Source organism: Sciurus carolinensis, chromosome 9 (genome assembly GCF_902686445.1).
Source record: "Sciurus carolinensis chromosome 9, mSciCar1.2, whole genome shotgun sequence".
NCBI classification, from domain to species: Eukaryota; Metazoa; Chordata; class Mammalia; order Rodentia; family Sciuridae; genus Sciurus; species Sciurus carolinensis.
The window spans coordinates 129,586,570-129,603,695 of NC_062221.1; the positions used below are offsets into that span (position 1 = coordinate 129,586,570).

General features: G+C 48.5%; 1 protein-coding gene and 1 non-coding gene across 3 annotated transcripts in view; one reads left to right on the top strand and one right to left on the bottom strand.

Annotated features, from left to right (window-relative positions):
- Window positions 1–506: 506 nt before the first annotated feature.
- On the bottom strand, window positions 507–579 carry Trnaa-ugc (transfer RNA alanine (anticodon UGC)). Its single transcript has one exon. It is a non-coding gene; the product is annotated as a tRNA-Ala (tRNA).
- A 9,158-nt stretch (window positions 580–9,737) lies between these two features.
- Hunk (hormonally up-regulated Neu-associated kinase) overlaps window positions 9,738–17,126 on the top strand; it is a 99,231-nt gene continuing 91,842 nt past the window's right edge. For both annotated transcript variants that reach the window (XM_047565327.1, XM_047565326.1), the window contains exon 1: window positions 9,738–10,805. In XM_047565327.1, coding sequence (XP_047421283.1) covers window positions 10,545–10,805 — 261 coding nt within the window. In that variant the 5' untranslated portion in view covers window positions 9,738–10,544. The remainder of the gene's footprint in view (window positions 10,806–17,126) is intronic.

Sequence of the window (17,126 nt, forward strand, 5' to 3'; positions counted from 1 at the left end):
TATTAATAGGCAGAATTCATAAGTCATGGTGCCATGAGACACTGTCTCAGCAGAGAATTCCATAGTCTCCACACCAAAGTCAGGTCCACATCGCTGTTGGATGATCCTATTTAGAGTCCATAGAAATTGTGAAAAACATTCTTTAGTTATCTGAATTATTACTTCAAATTTCTGAAACTCCAGAGGCACACGGATATCTTAAGTAACTTGAAATGGAAATAGTCCACTATCTCAATGCACAAATAGCATCTCCTTCCCACATTTCTTTTTTCTCAAGGATTAAATTTGTTCCTTTGAGCACATTTCCACAAAGTGACTTTTACCTCAGTGCTTGGCCATCTTCAGATTTTCTTGGAGGTAAACACACACCATCGGTCAGTTGTCAAAACTTTATTTTACACTTGTTTTCTTTTGAACTGTATGCTGCATCACCAAAAAGCTACAATTTTCACTTTAATTAAGGTGGACCTCATTTAAATATTATATATATATATTTTTTTTTTGGGGGGGGATGCTGGGGATTGAACCCAGGGCCTTGTGCTTGCAAGGCAAGCACTCTACCAACTGAGCTATATCCCCAGCCCTTAAATTTTTGATACAAGGCTAGACTCTTGAATTTTCTGTAATGCTTCTTGACTTCTGTTGGTAGGAGCTTAAATGTGGATACACTTATTGATTCTGAGATTGGTTTGTATTTGGAATAGCATGCTTTGGCCTAAACAGAGCGTCTGGTTTTCCACATTTATTTTACTTTTCATGTCCACGTTTCCTTGGAAGACTAACTTCCCTTCACCAGTGTAGGCTCTTGTCCCTGCTACATTTTCCTCCCAGAACTGTTTCTCACCATTTCCTCAAGCTCCATCTCCCCTCGGAGGGCAGTTCCTCCAGTTCTTTCCTCAGAACCCATCTCATCCATGAGGGCACAGAACATCACTTCCTGCACGCTCCACCTCTTATGACCGCTGCATTGGGGATGAAGTTTCAACATGATTGGCAGGGATACAAACATTCACCTTACAGCAGAATGGGTAACATTCCACATGAAGGCCCAGAGGACCTTCCATTTTCTTAGCACTAAGGAGTGTGCTGGTGAGAGGGACACTGGTGCCCTGAGAAACTCGGTGGTGGCAGTCCCAGGGCTACAGAAGGAGATGCCATTGCAGAATTGGCTCATTGGCATCAACAAGTTTCATGGGACTGCAAACTAACAGAGGCCAGGTGGCAGAGCTTGGTCACCAGAAGACCAGCAGGTCCATTATTGTGAGGAAAACCAGACTGGAGTGGCTGCCAGGGAGGACTCCCCACAGAGCGCTGTGGACCAAAGAATGTGATGTCAGGGGTGAGACGGATGGTAAGCAAAGGAAGACTTACTTCATTTATGCAAGTAGGAGAAGTCAAGGATGAATGATCAGGAGGCTGAAGGCAGCTGTCCAGTCACCAAATCATGACTCTTCAGTCCATTTACAAACTTAAGTCAGTTTTCCAAACTATAAACTGATGACTGAAGGAAAGGCCGGGTCTTTAGGAAGGAAGAAGGACTTTACTATATTACAGCTAACATGCACAGTAACGATCCAGCCAATCTGTCCCTAGAGGGACCTCTGGTCACTCACTTGGTGAACCACACAGAAGAGAAAGGTGTGTGGTAGCTGACCTTCAAGATGGAACCTGTGATTCTAACCTCCTACACTGCATATGTCTGTGTGGTCCCTGTCCATGCTAAATAAGGCTGAGATGTGTCACCAACCGATGAGGTGGAAGCCATGGTGGGGGGGCTTCTAATTCTAAGTCATAAATACATGATAGCTTCCCCCTTGCCCTTTCTTAAAGATCAGTGCATCTGAGAGAGGTCAGTTGACCTCTCATAAGGACACTCACACCAGCCTTTGCAAAGGTTCAAGTGTTCTGGCCTCCTGGCAGCCGCCGGCATGAAGTTCCCAGTGACAAACCTTGGCACGGCATCCAGCCTCAGTAAAGCCTTCAGCAATCTCGTGAGAGGCCCCTGAGTCAGAACAACCCCAAATTCCTGACCCATATTCTGTGAAGATAATGAATGTTTATTGCTATTTGAAGCCACTATATTTGGGAGGGATTTGTTATACATTGATAAATAATTAGCATAGGGAAATACCCAAACATTTCAAGGACTATTAGGCCTGAATTGATACCCAAAGACCTGAAGGCTCATCATGGATCCCCTGATGGAGTGGGGGTGGATGGGGGGAAGAATATCAATGGAGTTTTGGTAGCTGTATCTATGGACTCATGGGATGGTTTTCCCAGTTTCCAAATACACAATTGGAATGGACATATGTGGGACCTGTTACAACTGCTGCATTGATTATTTGGAGTAAGAGATGTTATAGGGGAGAAGGCCAGGTGGAAGACCCTAAAACTGAAAGACAATTGCACATCTCATAAAGAATGCCAGAGATAGGACGCCGCTGAAACAGATGTGATTATCCCCAGCATACCTCCATTTCATTCAGCAGCCTGACTCCTGCAGAAAACACTGGATCCTGGACAATGACAGTGCACTGCTGCAAATTCCAACAGAAGTAGCCCAAATTACAACTGCTGAAGCAGCACCGTTACTAAAATAGGTGAACGTAGACTTTAATATGTGGTATGTGACCATCAATCTGGTGAATGCTTCCTTTTCAATTATCATCAGAAAGAAGAAAAATTAAGTTTGCAGTCACTCAGATCAGAAAATAGTATATGTTTACAGTCTCCCTTTGGGCTATTAACACTCCTGCCCTCTCTCATGTATTGTCCAAAGAGTACTGACCCCACTGAGCATCCTGCAGGACATCACCTGGTCCCCTATTTCAATGCCTCATATCCATTGGATGGATGAGTAAGAAGCAAGTGAACTGGAGGTTTTAGAGAGACACGTGGGTTCCAAATCCTGTGTTTTAGAGGCCTGTCCTTCAGTCCTAAGAATCTAGTGTCCTAAGGCAAGCTGGGCATTCACTTCAAGGTTAAGGATAAAAGATTGTATCTTGCAGTTCCCATAATGAAGAAGGAAGCATAATATTGGTAGGTCTCCTGGTTTCTGGGGGCACCTGTTTCATACTTGGGAATATTCTTTGGCTGGGATACAAGGGAGGCTACCAGTGGTAAAGAGTAGAAGAGAGATCTGTTGAGGATCCAGGCTCTGTGCAAACAGCCCTGCTGCTTGGGCCAAATGATTTAGCAGACCTTAGGTTACTAGTGACATCAGTGGCATGGAGAAGCTTCCATGTGAGGTTTACAGTAAGCAGATCCCTGAGTTCTGCAGCAAGGCTGTGACCTCTGTTTGTTTGTTTTTTTGTGGTGCTGGGGATTGTACCCAGGGCCTTGTGCTTAGGAGGCAGGCACTCTATCAACTGAGCTATATCCCCAGCCCAAGGCTGTGCCCTCTGAAGTAGAAAACCTCATACTCTTCAGGGAAGAGCTGTTGGTGTTCTGCCCCTGGCCTCTGGTAGAGAGGGAGCAATGGACACCAAGTGGCCATTCCTCCAGAGCTGCTCAGCACAGCCTGGGTCCTTCCGACTCATCAGGTTATGAGACTGGGTGTGCTCAGCAGCACCCATTGCCAAGAGAGAAAGAAGCGGTGTATCCAGGGTGAAGCCTGAGTAGGACCCAAGGGCCAAGGCAGCTGCCCAAGCAGCCAGCCCAGAACTCCCAGCCTCGTCTGCTGCGGGGCTCACCCTTAGCTCACTCTGTGGCTGCATCCAGCAAGGGCCACTGATCACCCACCGATGAGGTGGAAGAGGCACGAGCTCACACCCGGGATGGTGTAAGAGCCACAGTGCCTGCACTATAGCTACCCTGGGGTGGGCCTTAAAGACAGTAGCCGGGGATACCCTGGTGGAAGGAGCTTCACTGTGCACTGGGCCATCTTCCTGGATAGGTCCAGAATGTCTACTCCCTCTCTCCAGGTCTCCCTCTCTTCCTTTCTTCCTGTTCTAGTTTATCACCACCCATCTATTCATCTATTTTTCTATTTATCTACTCTCTAGTATCATCTTTCTATTTCTTTATACTTACCTATCATCTATTTTTATCTGTCATCTATTGATTAGTGTGTCTCTCTGTAATCTACCCAATTTTCTATCATCTACTAGCCATCATCTATCATCTCTTTCTATGTCCATATATGAATTTATAACCACATATTAACTTATCTCTTTATTGATCACTTATCTATCAATTATCTATCTATCTATCTATCTATCTATCCATCCTTACTAATCTTCTACCTTTCTACACAGACAGATTGAACAGCAGCAACAGATGGCTTGTCCAGAGGATCATAGGCCTGAAAGGGGAAAACCTGGAAAGTCAGGGATCGGGTGCTGGAGTAGAGGCATGCATGTAGCTGGACCTGTGGCTGTGGGCACAAAGCACGGAGGTGTTTGCGTCCCATGCTAACGCTCACCAGGAAGCCTCCACCAAAAGGAGCTCAACAGCCATGTCTTTTGGACCATTCACTCTTTGTTTTATTTGAAATGTATCATTTTCTGATTTATGTACTAGACACTTTCCACTCTGATGTAAGACTACTGTGCTAAGAACAATAACCAAAATAGCTTCTATTTTTGTAGTGTATTTGCATAGATTTGTCTCATTTTATCCTGGCAACTGTCCTGGGACTTAAGAATGACAGAAAAGTTTTTCCCTTTCCAGATGAAGAAAACTGATGCTCAGAGATTATAACATCCCGCCCAGCGCCGTGGGGCCAAGTGGTGAGCGAGGTTCTGGTCTGAGCATATCTTTCCCAGGACTGCCTCGCTGTGCTGTGGGGAAACGCAGAGCAGAGTCGACCAGCAGGGGGCGCCGCCTCTTGTCCGCATCCGTATATCTGTGCTAGGCAGGCTGCTGAGATCAGGTCGACCTGGGTGTCTTCCTTGAATGGGGGGAATGGGGAGTGGGCTTGGACCCAGAGAGCTCTATCTTTCACTGCATCTCTGTCTGCAGGCCACATGGTATAGTTGCCCATTGGATGTACTGACTCTCTAGATCAGCTACTGCAGGCTCTGTCCAGTCCCCAGTAAGAAATAGACAGCACCCTGCCAGCCACTATCAAGAAGCTTAGTGCTAACACTAAGCCTTCCTTTCCTACCTTAAAACAAGTGTGGATCTTGGGATGGAAGTTCGTTCACTTTGTGGCATGAATACTGTTTTCCCATCTGCCCTTAGGATGCATACCTCTCTGGCAGGACCCAGTTTTGTTGTTTCTGTCTTCTGCCTTCTTATTCATTATGGTGAATTACAAATTCATGCCACCGCCACAATTTTGTATTGAGTCGTCCCTGCGCCCCCCCCCCCCCATAGTGCCCTTAACCCAAATTCCAGGTCTCATGGACGTTCTGGAAAACAAGACAAACAATAAGCAAAACAAGCAAAGCAACTATATGATGTGCGAGGTGTTGATCAGTTCCGTGAAGGAAAACAAAGCAAGGAAGGGGGAACAGGAAGATGGGGAGCAGGAGGCGGGGAGAAGTCTGGGGATATTTGCATTGCAGAGCAAAGGTGAGAGAAAAGGCACACAGAGAAGGTGACATCTGAGTAAAGACTGGAAGTTGGTGAGAGAGCCAGCACTGTAGGCATTTGGAGGACAGATATTCTAAGGATGAGAAAAGGTAAAAGACCCCTGGGAAAGCCGGCCCGTGTGGCTGGAGTAGATGAGTGGGGAGGGGAGGGGAGAAATATGTTGGGGCAGAGAGGCAAGTGGGGGTGCAGGTGCTGGACCCTTGTAGAGCCAGGGAAGACACCGGAGTTGATGTAAGATGGCACGCTGCCTCCAGAGGAGAATCGCATGCAGGGGAGACTGTGTGATGGTGTCTTCCCCACAGAATATTCTAGATTTTATTCCTTCTCAATAGCCTCTTGCAGGGATTTGGAGTCAGGGACTAAACACCAAGATGTGAAATCCTAAAGCCCTAGGCCCACCTAATGTGGAATGTGGGGTCACTTTTCTTCCTGAAATAGCCATTCCATCCAGCTCCTGGGGACTGACAAGGCACATCCATGGTGAGTACTGCTTTCCTGGGGGGCAAAGGTTCCATGGACACCTTGTACTGGGGATCAAACTCAGGGGCACTCGGGGCACTCAATCACTGAGCCACATCCCCAGCCCCTTTTTATATATTTAGACACAGGGTCTTGCTAACGTGCTTAGGGCCCCGCAAAGTTGCTGAGGCTGGCTTTGAACTCGCCATCCTTCTGCCTCAGCCTCCTGAGCCCCTGGGCTGGGATTACAGGCGTGTGCCACTGTGCCCAGCCTGGTTCCCATTTTTAAGAGATGGTTTTGGCTTGTTGTGGAGGAAGCAAGGGATATTGATTAGGAGGTGAGAGAGGATGGTGGCTTGAAGAGTGTGATAGAGGTGGGTGGGAGTCATGAGATGCGGTATTTGCTGATGAATGAGGAAGCAAAGGATGACTGCTAGATTTTTGGTGAATTTAGGTGAAGCCCTAGGACAGGAGCAGGAAGGGGTGTGTGTGTGCGTGTGTGTGTATTCCTAGGTGAAATCAGACAATGAAGAAGACTGACCACAGGACTCTGGATTCAGGGAAGAGATCCATCCTGGAGGTCGTGTTTGCAATTCATCAGTAACAAGGACTCCTGGGGCCTTCTTCAGTGACTTCTGTCTGTGTTGTGATGATGACAGTAATACTGAAGGAGAGAACTAAAATGGACATGTGTTTATTACGTACCAAGCGCTGAGCTAAACACTTTAGGTGCATAATCTCACTCATTCTCTCAAATCCCCTAAAATCTGTTTTATAGATTAATGAAACCAAGGCACTGAGAAGTGCGTTGTCATGATTCATGTTTGAGAAGTACCTCACTGCAGGGCGCTGGTGACACCCTGTTCCTCAACATGACAGGCTGCCTACACACACTTTCTGACCGAGGAGTCCTATCTTCCACAGCCTCATTGCCGTGCACATTCCACTGCTGGGTCTCATGACAGGAATCATGGTGGACACAGGCTCTGGGGACATGGGTTCGAGTCCAGAGTCTGTTCTATGACATGCTTTGTTCAGGACAATGAGTGCACAGAGTGCACAGGATGTCATCCAGTTTTTCTCATGCCTGCTGTCTTTGGTTTCTGTCTGTTCCTTATCCAGTCACCAGGCAGCTTCTGCCAGTCTAACCCCTTGTAGCCAACTCTCATTTCCTGGCCGTGCCAGCCTGATTACTTCTAATTGTCTCTGACTGCTTCCAGCTGGGTCTTCTAGCTGGCGTTCTGTGGGAGCACACAGACAGCCCCTCAGCCATATGGAAGGAGATGGGGAAGGAGATGAGGAAGACGGAAGCAGCTGGTCCAAGTCAACCGAGTCAGCTCTGCCAGGCTCTCCAGCCCTCTCTGATTGGTGATGTTTTTGAAAGGGTTAACTCATCCATATTAGAGAACAGACCTTCTTTGACAAATGATTATATTTGTTGGTCCCCAAAGACAACCAACAATGTAACTAAAGATGCTCTTACAGTTATTAGCAATGTCTCCCCAAGGGTAGATGGGGTCTTGCTACCCGGAGCAAGCAGACTTCACTTGAGAATTTAGTGAATGATTATTTTCATGCATTCAACACATATTTATTGAACAATGACCATGTCGCAGGCACCGTGCTTTAGGCATTGTAGGGCAAAGAAAAATAAAATCACAATTAGCCCCTGCCCTTAATGAATCTAAAAGAGAAGAAAGACATTCGTAAGAAATAATATGTGAGACATGAGAAGGAGGTGAGATAAGCACTGTGAAGTAAGAGCACAAAAGGGTGATTAGCTTCTTGCAGCTCATTGGTTGGGGAGGACCTCGTGGGATAGGGAATACCTGTGCCAGGTGACAATGGGTCAGAGACAGCAGACTGGAGGGGAACATAGCATGGGCAAAGGTGTGGAGGTAGAGAAGTCCAAACCTGCACGAAGACAGCTGGAATGTAATGCCCAGAGGGATCCCGCAGGTGGCCATAGTCAGAATTGCATTTGGGCTAGTTCTATTCAATTAGATATTTCCTCCATATCTAATATTAGGGCAATACAATGTTCTGTGTACCAATTTGTCTTACAGAAAGGAGTTTCTGGAGTCATTCTTTATTAAACATGCCCATTTCAAAGATCAGGACCTGTAGTTCAAAAAGTAGTTACTAAGCTCAGGCAGGGTAGGATTTGGACTTCTCTTTGGCATTCATCCCAGCTGATGGAATTAGCAGTGAACTTGAATCAAACCCAGACGGCAGGCTTGAAAAAGATTTAAAGGGCCTGGATTTTCTTTCCTTTTCACCCCTTTCCTGACTTCTCCACCTTGAGAGGATAATTGAAACATTTTAGGAGAGAAATATCTCTATTTCATTGTAAATGTCTTCCCCAATTTGTGTGGGGGCAGTTTTGTGTTGTTTTTTTCCATAAAAATACTTTGATGAGCAATCTCTGAAATTTGCCTTAAACTGTAATAAAGAAATCTCTGAATTTTCATAAAAAGTTTATGTCCTAAAATTAAAATAGAATTCTTTAAAAATTAATACAACATTGGAGAAACTCCAAAACCTTTTCTGAGGGAAGATTCAAAATGGTTTTGACCCCAAAGTGACCCCCATATTCCTCATTCATTAAACATTTGTAGAACATCTACTCTGCTGGCACTGGCTGGGCACCATCTCTCTCCCACGTTTCTGTCCTCTTAGAATCCGATTACTGAATTAGAAACATGAAAGCTATTGGAGTACTGCACAAATTGTAGGGGTAGACCGGGGATAAAAAAGTCCCTTAAGCACAGCGAGAAAAAAAAAATTAAATTGTATCTTTAATAAGGGAAAATGGGAACAAGGAGTGAACCAACAGAAACCACAAAATGCTCTGTCATAATAACAAGGTTGGTGATTTGTGGCACGAGGGGTTCAAAGTACCATATTCGAAAGCATATCTATTTAAAATAGAAAACTGAGGTTTCTCTGGGTTACTTTTCAGATGGGTCTGGGAGCCCCCAAGCCTGGATTAACGACAGCTGTGTGCCCCTCCCCCAGTTTCTCGGCACCGAGGTGGATCGATGTCATACTTGTTTACTGAGGAGTAAACAATGAAGGGAACTTTGCGAGGACCGAATCAGAGGTTAAGTTCGCATTAAACGCGGGCTCCTCAACAGGTAGTATGTTTGCAAATGCCTCCCTCCTACCTACTCTTCAGCTTCGCCCTTAGAGGACTCCTCATTTTTCGGTTCAGGAAGAGGCTGGGGATCCTGAAGAGGGTATCTGTCGTCAGAGCAGCTGCAGTTGTTTGTGCGAGATGAACAGAGCCACAGCGCTCGTAGAACAAAAGCACCTAGGTGCGGCGTGCGCGAATCCAGCTCCACCTGCACTCAAAGGCAGCGTTTCAAACGGAGGCAAAGAAGGTGTAAACGTTCACGCAGAGGCAGCAGACGCCCTGATTCCTACGTCGCAGCCGCTACTATCACGCTGGCGGCTGCTCCTCCTCCAACCCAGCCATCGGGTCTGCGTGCGAACAGGGGCACTCGCCCTGCCACCTCCCCATCCTTTCTTGGACCCATCCATCTAGCCATCCTTCCAGGGTCCAGGGGGTCCTACTGTGTGCTAGACTCCGAGCTGGGAACTCAACCCAACCCACAGTTCACAGGGTTCGAGAGCTTTTCCCTCCCTTCCCTGGGTGGGTGCGGCTGGTGGGGGGTATTTCACCGCCGAGAGGTCCACAAAACCCAAACCCAGAATCTGAGCGAGCCGCACAGACGAAGGCCGCCCGACTTGGGCGGTCCGGGAGCGCGCGTCTCCGAGGCCGCGCAGGGTCCCCCAGTCTGGCGCTCAGGTGGCTCCGCCGCCCACTTCGCCGCTCCCCTCCCCTCTCCGGCAAGGGGCGAGTTTGGCTGTTGCGCGCGGGGAAGGAGGGGCTACAAGGGATTTGAAAGTGCACAGGCTGCGGAGTGGAGCTCGCATCTGTTCCCGCCGCCCGCGACCGGATTAAATTTCTGCAAATTCAAACTGAATGGGGCTTTCTTCTGCTGCCTTCCAGAGGGCGCTTGCAGCCCGCCGCGCGTTCCTCTAGGGCGGGAGCGGCTGCCCTGCGCACCGCTAGGAGCAAACCAGCCGGACCCGAGCCTGCGAGGGCCAGACGGCTGCTGCGAGGGCGGAGGCGGAGGCGGCGCCCAGACTCCGGGACCCAGGCACCGACCGCACCTCTCCCCTGGCGCGCAGATCCCTGCGAACCCGAGCAGGGTGACTGTCATCAGCCCACCGGTTGGGATCGGGGGCGGGATCGCGGGGTCATGAAAGGAGCCTGGGCGACCCTCTGAGGAAGAACTTCTTGGGGGCGGGTCCCGGATCGCCCCGTCGCCTGGGCGGCCGCTATTGTCTGCGCGCTGCGCTTGGTGGCGCGGGGGGCGTGAGCGCGGCGGCCCCGGGAGCTGGGCGCGGAGACCCGGGCCGGGCGGGGCCGTGGCTGGGGTGGCGGCAGGAGGAGCCGGGGCAGCTTGGGAGCCGGAGAAGGAGGAGCTGCACGCGCGGGAGCCGAGTCCGAGCGGCGCGGGCCGCGGGCAAGCGCGATGCCGGCGGCAGCGGGAGACGGGCTCCTCGGCGAGCCGGCGGCGCCCAGTGGCGGCGGCGGCGCGGAGGAGGCGGCCAGGCCGGCGGCGGCCTGTGAGGGAAGTTTCCTGCCGGCCTGGGTGAGCGGCGTGCCCCGCGAGCGGCTCCGCGACTTCCAGCACCACAAACGCGTGGGCAACTACCTCATCGGCAGCAGGAAGCTGGGCGAGGGCTCCTTTGCCAAGGTGCGCGAGGGGCTGCACGTGCTGACCGGAGAGAAGGTGAGACTCAGGGCCCGCGGGTTACGGGCTCCGGGAGGGAGCGGACGGCCGGACCCTGCAGAGAGCATTGCACTGGGAGTACCAAAGCATCGTCCCGGGCCAGGCGCCTCCCACTCCACCTGGCTCTCCTCTCTGGCTAAAAGAGGGGTCGAGCCAAACGCGCGCTCGGCCTCTCGCAGTGGCACCTACTGATGGGTGGTCTGGGGTCTTTATCCTGGGGATGGGAGGTGGCAACCGACTCACCGCGAAGTGGTCCACATAACCTTTTGGCTTTTCGAAAGGCGCCACCTGGCGGACACCAGGGCAGGGGGAGCTGGGCGCAGTGGGTCGGGGACTTGGCGCTCTCTGCGGGTAGGGGAGACAGATCCTTGGAGAGGCAAGAACAAGAGCTAGAGGACCTAGGTCTCCTGTGAGGGGCAGGAGGAGCGATTAGCCAGCCATAGGGATTGCTTAGGGTCTGATCCCTTTCTGGGCTCTGCGGAGGAGCTGGGGGAAGGCTGAAACCCTACAGATATTCCTCTTCACCTCTGGCCTGGGGCAGCTAGGGAATTTTCTGCGCACAGATTTCACATACCCTCCCTCCACTGCACTCGTCTGTTCCTCCACCCGCACTTCTCTCCATCTGCCCCTCCCACATCTGTATCCTAGGAGCACCAGCCATTCTCACCCCAACCACTCTCCCCCCTACCCTCCCTCCCCTCAACCCCTCAGATCCCTCCAGCCCCGGGGAGGCAGCTTCAGTGTACACCCTACTTCTTGCACACAGTTATTCCCGGACTTTAGAGGTTGGGAGTTGCGGGTCTTATCTTTGTAGAAAAGGGGCAAGCAAAGGAGGAGCCCCTCCAGACCTGGAGGGACACCTCTCCAGTCAAGTCAGAAGTGAGATGACTGTGAACCCTTGCCAGGGCAGGTGCTGATGGATCTGTGCTGTTACATGAGAAGAAACACAAGACATAGTGACTTAGTTCTGAGGCTGGGTCAACCCTGTCTGTGAGGCCATCCCAGGCAGGGAGTTGCCCAACTCTTGGAGCTACTCCAGGCTGCCCAGCTTATGTCATCTAAGACAAGATTACCCCCAGGCCGGGACTTGCTCACACTGGAGGGGAGCAGCCCCTCCTGGAGGGAGGAGGGGCGCTGGGGGCATCCTAACTGGGCGAGTAGCCAGAGAGCCAAACCCTTCTGGCCTCAGAAGTGGGATCCTCCACCCAGCCTGGAGTCTTGTCTCACTGCTTGGAGACCTCTGGTGGCAGAGGCAATCCGCGCTGCCTGCCTTTCTGTCCCTGCCTCATCTTACCTTTAGTTTCCTTCCCTATTTCCCCACTTTGTCCTGGAGTGCCCTGCATTTGCATCATCCTTGTGAATTGTCATTTATTTCTGTAGCCATTTTGATTGGGGCACCCCTTTATTTTGAGTGAGTGGGGTAAGAGGGAGTAGTTTTCAAAGACGCCTCTTGGCTGAATTTCCATGTAAAAAGTGAGTGTTCAATATCAACTCACTTCAGTCGTCTTCAAAGAAAAAAAAAAAAAAAAGAAAAAGATAAAAAGCAAAAATGAAAAGTCAAAGTCCTCCAAATAGCATTCTAGTCCAAAGGGAGCAAGGATCACTTTACTCCTTGGTTGGAGTGGGCTGTCCTCCTTACATATGGTGGGTCTGTTCAGGGCGCCTAGATGCCACGTTAATTGGTGAGCTCACTTCTGTCCCTGTGTAAATGGGTGGTTGAAGTTTATTTCATTGGAAACATTGGATTCTGTCTGGTCCTGCATGTTTCCTCTCTAAATGGAGCAAAAAGAGGGGAGTCTCCCTGCAAACCAGGTAGCTGCAAACATGAGTTCACACTTGGAGTACACTCATCTCCCCTGCCCTGCCCCGCAGCTTCTCTGGCTTTGCTCCACTTTCCTTGTTGGGCTGTGCCTCTGTTCCTCACCAGTGCATTTTTGCTTCATAGCATAAAGCTCTTGGCCTTGCTGAACTGCCCAGGACATATTCAGAGCTCAACCACTACCCCTAGTGCTTGGGTTCAGAGCCCTATGCTGGGCCCCCTGGAATGTGGGGAATTACTGCTCAAATGAGTTCCAAATGAGGAGCCTGGTGACCCTCCGGTGCTCAACTCCACCGCCCCCATGTTATCTTTCTTAAATGATGATTCTCACTTCATCTTTGCAGTGAGAGGAGGTATTAATTGGATGTAAAATTATTTCCCTGGACCAATTGATTTGATCTAGTTAAGGCCCGTGGTTCTTAGCGGGGAGGCAGAGGCCAGGGAGGGATGTTTATGTTGAAAAACTTGGTTTTCCAGCTCTGCTTCTCTCTAGCGTGAGAACCAGGGTCTAGTGGCTGCAAGCATTAGGAGAAATCTGGATTTTAGTACGCTCAGTTGTTGGCTTTAAAGAAACAATAGTGTCATTCATAGCATTTATCTCCTAAATCCAGCACCTTTAATGCTTAACTAATAGATGTGGAGTTTAGCAGATTGTAGAGATTAAAACGTGTCTGTGTGTGTGTGTGTGTGTGTGTGTGTGTGTGTGGTGCTTGCATGCAGGACTCTGCTTGAGAAGGATCACAGAGTTAATGAGTCTCCATTCCCACTCTTGTTTTGGGTATTGCCTTACTAAATACAGACCAAAACAAAGGTGAAAGCAACCTCAGGCTATTTGCAACCACAAGTCCTTTTTAAAAGGAACAGGCTTCATCCGGGGAAGCTGTATTAAAGGGAGCAGATCTATGGGAGACCTTGATATGAAGGGAGCCTGGAAGGCACCCCCTTTCCCCTATTATTTCCTCCTTTCTTGGGGTGCATACTTTTTGGATAAAGTTCTTCATTTTTCTCCTTCTTTTTTAAAAGACACAGACTGTATGGAAAGGGAAATCATGAGTATGATTTAGAAATAGATGTATCCTCCCAACCCACCCCGAATGGAAGGATTCAGGGCAACTTATCTTGGAAAATCAGTTCATGCAACAGGATAGAGAAAGAGAAGATGAGGGGGTGCCCTGAGTTCCACCTGTTTTATAGCTATGATCTCAAACTATGTACTTTCTTTTGGGCGATTTGTGCCGAAATCTGGATATTGCTGGTGGAAGGCATCTGGGGAGGAGCTGGTGATTGTGGTGTTTGTGTGCGTTTTCAGTTTGAAGCACATTTCCAAAGTGCTGTGAATGAAATTCTCCGCATTTTGCCTGGAATTACTGTCTGAGTCTGGATGACAAAGGAGCCACTTTTTCCTGACTCTTTCAGGCTACAATCCTATCTTATCAAGGGGCCCCTTTTGCTACTGGTGCTTGCAGGACAGTCTTTTTTTACCTGTCTGTCCCCTGAAGTCGTTTGTCTGGAAGTAATCTGAATCTAGATGTCCCTTTTACTGCTTGAAAAGAAAGGTTGACTTTAGGCTGAGACCTAATTTTGCTCTCTTCTGGCTTTGAGTAGATGCAATCTCTGTAAATCTGGCTTTAAAAATAAATATTCACTTGATCATATGAAATTCTTAATTGGAACATTTTCACTCAGGGCTGAGACTAAGTTGATGTTTAGGCCAGGAAAAGTGATTACAGAATTAGATTCTGAAAAGTATCACTCTCAATGACTTTGAGACAGAGAACAAAGTTGCAGAGCAGGAGTTTGGAGTCAGGATGTGGGAATGCCAAGAGCACTGTGCTTCCTGTCCCTGGCATTGACTCCTGACACCTATGAAGTGCACAGTCTCTGACCCATAATAGATTATTGTTACATTTTAAGAAACTGACAAAATATAGTTAGAAAAGCTTTATTGAGCAAAGCGTAAATGTGTAACTAGTATAGAGCTGATTTGGAAGGCAGACAAAAGTGCTTTATAAGGGCAACCAGAGTCACCATTGCCTTCTTTTGAGATTAAGAGACAAAGTTGTGTTCATAATGACTGATTAAGATATTTAAATATCTTGTACTAACCTTTGGTTAAAAAAAAAAAAAGCCTGTTTATCACTTTCATTAGTGCTCTTTTTGGGCTAAAAATAAGGATTGCATGCTTAGTAAGTTGCCAATAATCACACGTAGAGCCTGACAGTGACAGATAACCTGGAGTGAAGGAGTTACTAAAAATAAAATTTACTATGTTTTGCAGAGCAGGAAATATGACTAATTTTAGAGGTGGCCTTTTGGCACATCTGTTTTTAGCAAGTATTTCTGAAACAAACAGTTGTTAAATCCTGTATTTCTTTTTAAGTGCTAGAAGTTTAAGGAGTAATAACTCTGGGAATCAGAAATGCTTAGAGAACTGGAAATTCCTATTAATCCTCAGCGGGACTTCTTGGCAAGAAGGAGGCATTTGCAAAGCACCTGCTCAGTGTGTCCTGTGTGACAAGGTAGTGCCTATAATTTCCCGGATTGCATGCTGCAGTTGTGGGCACATTCTTTTGAATTTCCTGCCTGCCTCATCTTTTTGAAGTACTTGGGAATGGTGGAAATTGGCACATAGAGCTGGGTTCCTAGTGTTCATTGATACAGGTGCCATGGACTTCAAAAGGTGCTTCGAGCCAGCGTAACAGGGCAGAACAGTGCCCACGAGGAGGAGTACAACCCTACATTTTCTCTGCAGGTGTTGGTTTCCATACATATCAATCAGACTCAGGTCTGCAAGAATATAGAATTGTGCATGCTGCCGATTGTCCCTGAGCAGCATGGCAATCATCCATCCCAGAGGTTACCTTCCCGGGAAGGGTTGGGAGACACCAGTCGTGTCCACCCAAAGAGATGGGCGGGCTGAGTGTTCTCTGTGGGAAGGTAGTTTGAACTTGAAGTATCATTTCCCTTGGACTATACACCCTGTCTTGATTATTCATGGTAACCTAGAGGCTTGCTCTCTTGGCTAATTGCAACCCAGTAGACAAGACTTATTTTCGCTAAGTGGTGCAGACACTTCATTTGCTCAGAGCAGGCGCTGGCCACTTTCAAGTGCTGACCTGCATTGAACTTCATGCTCTCTGGTGGGGCGGCTGCTGGCTGGTAAGGTTCTAGCAGGACGGAGGGAGTAACTTAGGGCCTAAATACTGCCTGCCCAGGTTGATGCCTTGACAAACTTGAGAGAGCTCTCATCTCTCCTTTATCATCCAGTCCAGTGGTCTTGAGTTTTATGGCTTATTCAGAATGTGCCATGCATTTTCTCATTAGATGCTGGCAGCAACCTTGGGCAGGTGAGAATGAATTTGCTGTTGTTTTTACTTGTATTGACTAAGGAGAGAGATGCTATTTTGGTTAGCCTTGTGTGACTGTGACCCAAAGATTGGCAAAAAACAATTAGAAGAGGAAAAGTTTATTTGGCTCATGGTTTCAGAGATCTTAATCCAAAAATGGCTGACTCTCCTCTGGGCTCAAGGTGAGGAAGAACATCATGGCGGATGGGTGTGGTGGAGGAAAGCAGCTCTGGACATGGCAATCGGGAAACAGCCAGAGCTCTGCTCACCAGGGACAGAATATATACCCCAAAGATATGCCCCCAGTGACCTACCTCCTCCAGCCACACCTTTTCTGTCTACGGTTACCACCCAGTTAACTTAAGACTCTCATGACCCAATCATTGCACCTGTAAACTTTCTTGCATTTTCTCACACCTGAGCTTGGGGGGATACCTCATAGCAAAACCATACAGATTCCCTGAGTAGGTTTATTCTGTGACTTTCTTTATTAGTTTGCTAGGATGACTGTAACAAATGATCACCAACTGTGTGGTTTAAACAGCAGAAATGTATACTCTCACGGTTCTGGAGGCCAGAAGTCCACCATGAAAGTCTTGTCAATGCTCAGGGGAGGATCCTTCCTTGCTTGCCTCTTCTGGCTTCTAGTGCTTGTTGGCAATCCTTGGAATTCCTAGTTAGTAGCTGCAGTGCTCTGATCTGTGTTATCTTCACATGGTCTTCTTTCTTCTGTGTGTCTCCTCTATTTCCAAGTTTCCTTATCCATCTCCTTACAAGGACACCAGTCCTTGGATTTAGGGTCTATCCTCTAGTATTTTCTCATCTTCACTTGATTAAATCTACAAAGATATTATTTACAAATAAGATCACATTCACAGGTACTTGGCGGTATCTCTTGGGGCTGGGGGAGCAGAGTTCAACCCGAGACACCTTACATCATCAGTATTGTGCTGCAGGTGACTTCCTGGCAAACTGACCCTGGAAGGAAATGAATGTGCTTTCGGGGAGTGCATGGCTGGGTCAATACCTGTGAGGGGAAGGTGGGGGAGGGGTGTGAGGGACAGAGCAGCCCTGTGCCGAGGGAGAAGCCAGGCTCCCATCCAGTCTGGAGCACAGCTCTGCCCGGAGTCCAGAACTGAGCTGGCCCTTGTCCAA